General features: G+C 36.2%; 1 protein-coding gene across 1 annotated transcript; it reads right to left on the reverse strand.

Annotated features, from left to right (window-relative positions):
• Positions 1-361: 361 nt before the first annotated feature.
• On the reverse strand, positions 362-6978 carry LOC132031025 (E3 ubiquitin-protein ligase At1g63170-like). Its single transcript, XM_059420863.1, has 5 exons — positions 6824-6978; positions 4152-4868; positions 2432-2557; positions 2058-2349; positions 362-925 (listed from the first exon to the last, which is right to left on the reverse strand). The coding sequence occupies exons 2-5, from the start codon at positions 4796-4798 to the stop codon at positions 731-733; spliced, it is 1260 nt and encodes a 419-aa protein (XP_059276846.1). The 5' UTR covers positions 4799-4868; positions 6824-6978; the 3' UTR covers positions 362-730.
• Positions 6979-11382: the final 4404 nt, after the last annotated feature.

Raw genomic sequence — 11382 nt, forward strand, 5'->3', positions numbered from 1 at the left:
AATGTCATAGACATGTGCCTGACATTAGTTAAAAAGTCTTCCAATTACCAGAAATCGCGGAGCTGGTAAAGGAGTCAAACTATTGCTCAACATACTTCACAAGTACTATTTACCTTCAACAGTAAACTAAACGAATCTGAACATGCTTACAAACTAGACAGAATTTGAGAAGGGATTATGCCCCTCAAATTCCAGATAATTAACAATCTTTATCCTAAATTAACTTATACAAGAGAGAAGTAACTGGACAGCGGACGCTTCAAAAATATCGCCTAGTTCAGATCCTCCAAAAGATATGCATTTTTGGAGGATCCGACACAGGTGTAGCAACATTTTTGGAAGTTCCGAGCAACATAGCTGGTGAGGCATGAAAGAGGTGTAAGAATATTCAAGAAGGGTATCTTACACTGATGGAGAAATACTCTTACAAGGAGAAGATTCCTCCCAAAAGTAGCAGGATGAGTTAAGTTTCTGGAAGGTAATGAGTTCAACCAGACAATCTGGCAAACATCTTTGTAGAGCTTTTCAGCCTTGATATCAACAATGGAATTACCTTTTCTTTCAAGCCTGTTATCGATTCTTGACATGAACTACAACTATACAAACTGAAATTCCAATGAGAAAAACAGCAGAAGCAGAAGACTGCGATAATACTCTCCTGGCACCCATGCAACAAGCTTAGCCGCAATGATCTCTGTTTCAACAATAAGAAGTTGGTACCCACATTACCTTAGGATTGTCGAAGGGGTTCCTCTTCTACAGAAGGTACATCTGTATTCTTGACGTCTATTTCAGATTTGCAGAGGGGGCAAGACGCATTAATCTTCAGCCATTTATCTACACACTGGGTATGAAAGAAATGCGAGCAAGGCAATTCCCTCAGCTCGTCGTTGTCCTCGTACTTTGCTAAGCAAATACAACATACCTGTTCAGGTTTAAAGCACAAATGCTGGTTAAATAGATGAAACTGAACAGCTGAATTACATAGAAAGCTCATATATATTCATCACCAGCCAACTAGTGATTTATGCAATTCTAGATAACTATCATCTCAAACAAAAGTTGGAGAGACACTAAAAACTCCTTCCGAACGCAATTTACCTAGGTTGCACAACATGTAATATGTAACAAGCTAATAGCAGACCTCTGGAAGGTCTCATAAAATCGAGTTAAATCAGAGATCCGGCAAATACAATTAAATATATCGTTTTCGATTGTTTTGATAGGCATGAATCCTATTTTATGTAAATTATTAGGTTGTCACCTGTGTAGAAACATGATGCCAAGAAGTAATAACTGAAATCTGATAGTATCTCAATGATAAGTTAAGGTCACATGCTACTCCATAGCTGTAGAGACTAACTTCAGAAATAATGCATTTTATCTCTTCTAGAATTCGAAAACTTTCATAACTGTTACATATTTCCCGGTCTACTTAATGCCTGACTGCTAAGATTGGCAAATCAGATCATTCAGTCTCCTCCTTTTCCTTTGCAATTTGTATAGTTTTGCTAAGTGATATGTGTGAATAGTTTTTTCACCACCCAATAATGTTGTTTTCCATGTTTCCCTGTTTTTGGCATGTAAAACAAAATTGTACAAAACCAGATCAAGCAAAGCAATAACACAAAATCAAACAGGAAGTAGTAAAAGCTCAACATAGAGAAAACTGTCCTGTATGGTATTTTATTGCTCCGCCTTGAAGGAGAGAAAATTACAAAACATGGGGTATAAAGAAAATAAAGTTGATCATAAAAGAAAGACTATAAGAAATGCTTTACATGTTGAGTTTCAACATTAAAAACAACTAGTTATTACGATAGTCATCTACTTTATCCTTGATAGTGTTAATCCTAAGGGAGAATAGCAGTCATGGAAATAGGAATGCTTCCTGTTTGCTTATAATGGATTGATTGATATAGCACGCCTACAAATATTTTAGCTCAGACAGATGCAAACAACATCAAATCAAGAAGCAACAACTAATTTATGTGAGACTGCTATCCAGAAACTCAAATGTCTGACTCAAAACGCTATAAATGGAAAAATAAACTTACCGCATCTTCCCCTGAGATGGCACGTTCCTTCTCAGTGCCTGCGACTAAACAACCACCTTCCTCCCCTCCTGGACTTTTGCTTTCATTGCTCCCATTTCCATCTGTCTTGACCCTGTACTTAAGTGTGGGAAGAGCATTGATAGACTCTTCCGTGGCCCCTCTCACTCCATGCATATTCTCACGGACACCAAGGATTGAAATAATACAAGGCAGACAGCAGCATATCATTGCACACAAGATGAAAGGCATAGCATATCCAATGCAACTAATGGTAAGAAAAGCTATACATAATCTGCAAAGTATGTGGATCCAATGTTATTTTGGGTGATACCAGTGTGGCAAGGGACGAATAAATAAAAAGGAAACAATTGTACCTGTACAAATTGGGAGCCTCAGAAGAAGATGAGTGCCCCCCGAAGATCCAAACATTGCCAACGACAAACCATACTGCGAAGAAGCAATCCAAGGCCATCTTGAAATGATCCACCAGTGAACCAAGTCTGGGAGAAAAGAAACATCCATGCACGGTGAATAATACTATCAGTGATATAAGACAGATTCCAAGATCAAGGTACTGAAGAGTAGGGCTACCAAATTTAGTCCATGAAAATATGCACCGCCAAATTATTTACTCAGCCCATCTTGACTTGCCCAAATTCAACCCATCTAAAACTTGGGCTGATCTGGCCGAGAATGTAGCCAAAATTAACCATGAGAAACCTTGTCAAAATAGTCAAATAAAAAACTTTTTTTTCGTTTGATATGTTATATAAGCCCAAATCAAGAAAAAAAGGTATATTAATTTTGTTTGGTAATTAAACAAATTATAAGAAAAGAACCGATAAAATTAATACTTGGTAATAGCTGGGCAAGTTGGGTTATCGACTCATTATTTAGCCGATCATGACCCAAACCCCAGGGTCGGGGTTGGGTACATTGATTCAGCCCATTTTGACACGTCCAAATTCAGCCCAAACCGCCATTTGCCCCCCCTACTGAGGAGATACTGGTTCACAAAACAGACAACAACAACAACATACCCAATATACTCCCACTAAGTGGGATCTGGGGAGGGTAAAGTGCTGCCCCCCTATCTATTTCGGGAGGTAGGGAGGAGGTCATGCTCAAGAAAAGGCATTTGAAAAAAAGGTTAGATAAGAATTAATAAAGTAAGAAATCATCGCATAACATCATACAAAGCATAACATAGCATAATGTAAAAAGAAACAGTTACAACAGCAAACTGATACGATAATCGAAGTACAAGAGACAACAGATAGTAACATGAATCAAAAGGCAATAAGCTACAAGGATAGTGCTACGCCTACTACTAAGGAAGGATCCGCGAGACAACGCTCCACTACCTACTAACCTTCTACTCTAATCTGTGATCTCCACAGCCTCCTATCTAAGGTCATCTCCTCGGTGAGTTGCAACTGTGTCATAGCATGTCTAATCACTTCTCCCCAATATTTCTTCGACCTACCTCTACCTCTCCTGAAACCATCCATAGCCAACCTCTCACAACTCCGCATTGGGGCCTCTGTGCCTCTCCCATGCACATGTCCGAACCATCTCAACCTCGCTTCCCGCATCTTGTCCTCCACCGAAGCCACTCCCACCTTATCCCGGATAATTTCATTTCTAATCCTATCCTACCTAGTATGCCCACACATCCATCGCAACATCCTCATTTCCGCAACCTTCATATTCTGGTTCACAAAACAGACATTATTTTTAAACACGGACTACATTTCCATGAGAATCTCTGCATTGTGTGCAAAGATTTGGAAGATACAAAAAATGAAGAATTCTTGGATACACTTTTTATTACATAAAATTAAAGGAGTTGGAGAAAAGGTTAAAAACCTTTGAATGAAAAATGATAAAATTTCTAGTTACTCATGAAGCATGAAGCAGTTGTACTTAAAAAATCATCTAGCCAAAACTCGTACAATCTAGCTAATGAGGTTTCTCAAGGCAACAGCTGACTCCATCCTGAATATCTAAACATGCTTAGTTTGGGTTAGTTGTGCCCAACAACAAAAAGATAAAGAAGAAAACACATGAAGAGAATAATGTGCATATATTTACCTTGCATTGCTTTGCCTGGTCCAAATGTCTGTAGGTGTGTTCCTATTACCATTCTCCTCATCTGAGCGAGTTAATGAGATAGTAATATAAGAATTTGGCTCTGCAGTGGAATTGACTTGCGGGGAACCTTGACGTAGTTGAGCTGATCTCTGATCGGTGGCTTGGTAACGTAGAAGATAACGCCAATAAAGTAAAGGAAGGCTTGCTGCACATCCAGTTGCATAACCCACAATCCAAGCAAATAGTGGGGTTTCTGGGTTTTCCTCCCTTGACAAGGATAAAACAACAATGGCTGCAACGATCTGTCCTAAGGTGAAAATTAGCTCAATGGAAAGCCACAAAAGGGTATTAAATGGGCTCCAGCGACGATCAGAACCTTCACCTCTCCTAGCGGTAGAAGGGCTCCGCGAATTTGATTCATTGGATGAAGAAGATGAGGAATTTCGACTTGATGGTCTATTTTCGTCGTTGGACATTTCAAAGTCACGAGGAGAATCATTACCAGAAGAACTTGATGATGAGGGACCACCTCCCTGTTCTACATCAATAACATGTTCATTCCTCTCATGACTTTCTGCTTGCTCCATGAGCAGAGGAAATCTGTCGGTTGGGTTATCTTGAGTAACTACTTCAGAGGTAACAGCCATTCAACCATAAATCTAAGACAATATCACTACTGGTTCAGCTACCACCCGAAAGCTCACAAGCAATGCTTACCTGATGATTTCATTTCGAGAAACAAAGATTACTGGACGGGTCAGAAGTGAATATTCTTAGTCCCCTCTATTGAGGAAGGATCACTTTCATAAAAATATAATTGTAATATTCCATAGACATATGCATAAATATACCAAGTGGGAGGAGTTTCGAGCCATATTCAAGAGCATATAGTTACCAAAAATTAACATGTATCATTTAATTCATCAATGACTTTATTGGTGCTAGATTCCGTCATTCGTGTAAATTGATGTGTATATTTGTAATAGTGTCCACATCAGAATAATGTACTATTTGTAAAGTAAAGCATGTATAACAACTGCTAAGCGTAAGACATAACCTTTTTTCTTTTTTCTTTTTTTTTTTTTTTGATGACATGGGAACCCACAGCCGCTACCCTTTGGGTGCGCATAGGGTAAACCCAGCTCCTAAGCGTAAGACATAACTATTTCTTCCAATTCCCCTATTAGTATTATTATTATTATTATTATTATTAATTGGATAAATTCTTTCTTCCAATTTCTTCTCCTACATCTCACATATTACCAGAGCTATGCGGGATTAATCACTCCATTGGATTCGAAGGCCAAGCTCTATGAGGACAAGGGAGCTTCCCACTATTCTAGCAGATATAGGTCACTTGGCAAGTTAAATCGCCTTATTGTAATTTGACCTAATATCGCCTTTCCTATGATCATTTCTACTTTTTTAATACCAAGAATCCTCGAGGGCTAATAGTGCACGGTTTGAAACCTCGGTGGAAAGTAGCCTGCCACTCTGACCTTCTACATTCTTAGATACATAAAATTCACCTAATTAGCAAAAGGACCATTTTACGAGGAAACAAGCATGAGTAGATTATCTAATTCATATATATAGGTTCAGTGAGGCTGCTGTTGTGATATATGTCTATCTAAACATATTCTATTCTTATTAGAAAGGATCAAGTTTGGATCCTTAGAGCTGTACTTATGATTAATTGTGATTTATCCAACAAAAATGAAAATAGAAAAACTGCAGCTTCAAAACTATAGCACCAACAACGACAACAACATACCCAGTGTAATCTGGGGAGGGTAGGATATAAGCAGACCACATCCCTACCTTTGTGAGGTAAAGAGGTTGTTTCCGATAGACCCTCGGCTCAAAAAGAAGTGTAATCAAAGCAGGAATGACAGGAGAATAACAACAGAAAAATGACAAGACAAACAAAGCAAATGAAGCAACAGGAGTAATAAGAATTAAAGAACAAGCTACTACGCGAATACTAAATAATACTACTAAATAAATGAGAAGAGGTGACTAGCCCCCTACCTCTCCCACATTAGAGTACGACAACACTCGGCTACCTATTACCCTTCTACCCTAATCATCGACGCTGAGGATGGGTCATGTCACTAGCTTACTGAGGATGGGTCATGTCCTCAGGAAGCTGAGGATGAGTCATGTCCCCGGCCCTAATCACCTTCCCCAGCTTCCCCTATCCTATAGCACACCTGAATAGAAAAATTCCAGATACAATCACAAGGCACTGAATTCCAATGGAAAATTCAACACCCAAACTAGTTAATCATCTATTATCCATTCAACTCTATTTTTTATTTTTTATTTTTCTGGAGTTATCACCTACTTTTTCTCTGTAACTTTCTTGCATCTACTTAATGCTTTTCAATACAACCACTTACTTCATCACACAAAAAAAAAAAAAAAAAATGTATTTTGGGCACATTTAACAACTCTATTGCCAAAATATCCTAAGCCCCAAATACCAATATAGCTTCACAAAGCAAAATTCAACATAAACGCCATTCTTTTTCATATACATCATCAAAATTAACCAATTAATACAATTCAAAACACTTGATTTTAAAAATCAATAAACATAGCATACAAATTGAAACAAAAAAAAACTAAATTTTTCTATAACAAAATGAATACAAAAATCGTAAAATTACCTGCGATTTATATGGTGATCGATAATAAGCTTTGATTTTTCTTCGAAATTAGGGCTTCGCTTTTTTTTTTTTTTAACCTTTTTTTTTTCTACGAAAAAGGAAAAAAAAATTGTTAGCTATGTATCCCAATTGCTTCACCGACTAAATATAATTCTTTGTATTGTATGAATTTATCTATAATGTTATTTTATTTTATTTTACTAGTTTCTGTTTTTGTCTTTTGTTTTATGTCTTTATTTACTTTTTTAACACGTTATACTTGAGAAATATTTGAGCATATACTTAATTTGGTACCCAAACAATGTGCTAGCGGTATTGTTTTCTCTCGTATAATGTAATGGTTCGAATTTCATTAATGGCTCAAAATAAAAATATAAAAGAAGACAATGCAAGAAACGAAAGGGTTCAACGTCTATTATATATATACATAAAAATAATTTAATCATGTATTTCCGCCGAGGGCTTCGAAACCCCTTTGTCATTCCTCCCACCGCCCCTGTCTCATGTAGGTTATTTCAAAAAAAAAAAAAAAGTCATCAAGATATTACAACCTTTTTTTAAACTATGGAATTGTCATTTTAAAATATATATTTTTTTTAAAAAGAGTTTATTACATGAGGTGTAAGGGAAGGAAAAATGAAATATGGAATTATAAGGTCGGGAAGTGAACTGTCATCAATAAAGTAAAAGTTCAGGTAGCTGCTGAACTACTAAGATCCCTGTGGAACAGTCATTAAACTTGGTGACTTAATATTTTTTTTTTTGGGGACACCTGCTTAGGAATAAACTAAAGAAGAAAATGAATATTTCAAATTAAAAAAAAATACAATTTTTTTTTAAAAAAAAGGACGAAATCTTTCCCTACCTCGGAGAGGGGTATCTTGTGTTTGGCCTCTATGTTGTGGAGCATATGCTCAAAGTTTAAGATGATGGTTTGGAACATTCAAGAGGACGATGCATATTCTTTTATCGTTTGCAAAATTATATTTTTATATAAAAAAAAATGACTTGACTCGAAGAAACAATATTAATTAAATTCGTGTCAGCACTACGGTTTGACAAAGGGGACAAGTGTCCCTCGAAATGATTATATAGCAAAGAATAAGCAAGAAACAATGTTAGTTAATATAGAGCCCGTTTGGATTGGCTTATAAGTTGCTGAAAATAACTTATAAGTTATTTTTAACTTTTTTTAGTATTTGACTGATCAGCTTAAAGTCATTTTATGCTTAAAATAAGCCCAAAAAAATAATTGACTATGACTTTCTTATTTAAAGCATTTATATTAAAAAAAAAATAAGTTGACCCCTAACTTATTTTTTTGGGGCACTTGCCCTCTTTTGGGGTGGTCTTTAAATTTTGCCCCTCATATTTGAAATCTTTAAATTTTGCCCTTAATTTTAAACTCCGTAGGTTCCAGTGTTGAATCCCACACAACCAAAATTTTAAAAAAATTCATGAGGCAAAGTTTAAATTTCATGAGGCTTCACCGGCTAAGATAAGTGAATTACCAAAAGTTATCTTCAGCATACTTATGCCTTACGGGCGATTTACATAAATATACCGGATCCCAGATAACTTTTGGTAATTCTTTCTTAAGGTCCGACATAAAAGTTTGTCCATTAAAAGTATGCCCCCAGATAAACTTGTTAAGGAATTACCAAACTTTGGTAATTCTTCAGAGTTTATCCGCATAAAAGTTTGTCCATTAAAAGTATGCCTTCCCACCGATAAACTTGTTAAGGAATTACCAAACTGGTAATTTTCGTGTTTTTACGGGTCCGCATAAAAGTTGCCTATTAAAAGTAGGGAAAAGCGGTCAAAACACCCTCTACTTTGAAAGTATTAAAATAATCTCCGAACTTATTTCGGGTCAAAACACCCTCCCATCCTTAAAGCTTCAACATGAGCCTCAGCTTGACGGAATTATCTCCCAAATAACCTCGAAATGTACTACCCATCATGAAGTTGACCCAACTAAATCAATAACTCATATCCCCCTTTATTCCCCCCAATACGCAGTTTCAAAGCTGAGAATCGGGGAATAAGATCTTATAGGTTATTATTTAGGCCTGGCCTGGTTTAAAAATGACAAGTTTGTTTAAAAAAATAATTTGTTATTTTTGGGATAATTCCGTCAAGACAGGTACATTTGAAAACTTTAAGATTTAGGTATTTTGACCCAAAATAAGTTCGTAGGATATTTTTTAGGTGCCTTTTTTCAAAGCAGGGGTATTTTTTACCATTTTTCCTTAAAGTATGCTTCAATCGATAAACTTATTAAGGAATTACCAAACTTATGCCGACCAGCATACTTACGTCTTATAAAGCAGACTTACATAAGTATGCCGGTCCGCATAACTTTGTAATTCCTTCACAAGTTTATGCCGGATCCGCATAAAAGTTTGCCATTAAAAGTGTTCATGCCCCACACCGCATAAACTTGTTAAAGAATTACCAAAGTTATAATTGACCCGCATACTTACGCTAAGTCCCATATGGCACGAAGTACGCTCGGGTATAAATTTGATAATTCCTTAACAAGTATATACCGGGTCCGGCATACACGCGACCCAAACTTTGCCTTGCAATTTTTTTTAAAAAAATTTATGCTTGAGTGGGGGTTCGAACTCAGAACCTCATGATTTCTGCGTGAACGCTCGTAGCCGCAACGCGAAGGGCAAAAATAAAAAAGACCAAGAATACGAGCATAATTTAAAGACCACAAATAAAAAAAAGAAAATTTAAAGACCACCCCAAAAGAAGGGCAATCCGAGCAAAAAAATGATTTTTTTTTGCTTATAAGTTGCTTTCAGTTTATAAGCTGTTTTTTTTTAAGTCCATCTAATAGGACACTTTGACATTAGTAGTCAAGAATTTACGAAGAATAACACTTACAATACTACTATTGGAATTGTAATTTTTTTTGTTATTAAGCTATTATTTTGAGGACATTGAACAAGATTAAAATGATGTTGATTGATTGTTAGTTGGGGGCTTTAATTATCATTAGTGACAACTGATCTGTTTCTGTCTTTAAGCAAATATGTACAAATGACCATTAGGCCATTAAGTGTAAGAAAAATAGCTGAATGCAAGGCCCAACTCAAATTTGATCAACTTGCAAAGCCCATTAATGTCTTAAGCCCAACAAACCAGTAAATCTGGGCTGGGCTTCACTATCAGGTTATAGCCCTGTCCAGTGCATTTTTTTGCGCGGATTTCCTTCAAAGGCACTAGTCTTTAATTTTTGGCCCTCAAATTGTTGGTCTTTAATTTTTGGCCTTCACTTGAAAACTCATGGGTTACGGGTTCGAACCCTTACTCAGTCAAAAATTTAAAAAATAAAATAAAAATCGCAAGACAGAGTTTTGGATTCACCTTATGCTTGAAGGCAAACTCTGCCTTAAGGTAGGCAAAGTTTGCTACCTTAAGGCAAACTCTGTGATATAAGGTATCAAACTCTGTGATATAAGGTATCAAACTCTACCTTAAGGTAGAGTTGAGGTAGAGTTTTGTCTGCATTAAGGTAGAGTTTTGTAGGCAAATTCTGCCTTGCGAATATTTTTTTAATTTTTGACTGAGAAGGGGGTTCGAACCCGGAACCCATGAATATTTAGGCTAAGGACAAAAATTAAAGACCAGCAATTTGAGCGCAAAAATTAAAGACCATCCCCGAATAAGGCCAATCGTGCAAATTGCCCTGTCAAGTTGTTCATTATGGATTTTCTTTGAAAACTTAAGATATTAAATGTTTCTTAGAAAATAGTTGATAGTTATAGCATCATCATCTTACTGAAAAAAGAGTAACATCTCAATCATTTGTATGGTCATTGTTCAGGTAAATGTAATAACGTGAAAAGTTAAGAGTAATATCATGCTATATCCGGATAAATTGAGTTCATGTTATAAGATTCTTTTTATTGTCGATGAATATAATTAATTTAAATCCTACTAGTATACGTACCCGCGCGATGCGCGGATTGCTCAAAAGAAAAAATAGAGAGGAGAGAGATAAGAAATAGATGTATATGAACCGTATGTGACATATTGCGGATATAATATTCTCAGATTAGTCTTATCACATACTAAAATGTGCAAATTGTTCAAAAGAAAAAATAGAAAGGAGAGATAAGAAATAGATGTATAGGATCCATATGTGACATATTGCGGATATAATATTCTCGGATCAGTCTTATCACATAATAACATTTTCCCATGGTATATATAGTTGCTTCAACTTCATTATTAACCATTTCTTTATCAACAGCTCTAGTAATCTTGAACTCGCTCCGTGCTTCAAGTCACCTCGAAATATGAAACATTTGTAGCTACATTAGTAAGCAAGAGTGATCTGTAATAGGTGAAATTTTTCTTCGAATAATTAGGAATTAAAAGCTTACGATTTTGGAGTTAGCGAAGTCACCAAGGGTAGCATGGTATGGATCACAATCCGTGTTGTTAGGCTTTCCCATTGGCATCTTCACCATCGAATCACAGCAATGTATTCACCTTCTCTATATGGGACCTGATCAACACAACAAAAGCAATTTAGCTCA

Source organism: Lycium ferocissimum, chromosome 9 (genome assembly GCF_029784015.1).
Source record: "Lycium ferocissimum isolate CSIRO_LF1 chromosome 9, AGI_CSIRO_Lferr_CH_V1, whole genome shotgun sequence".
In the NCBI taxonomy this organism is placed as follows: domain Eukaryota; kingdom Viridiplantae; phylum Streptophyta; class Magnoliopsida; order Solanales; family Solanaceae; genus Lycium; species Lycium ferocissimum.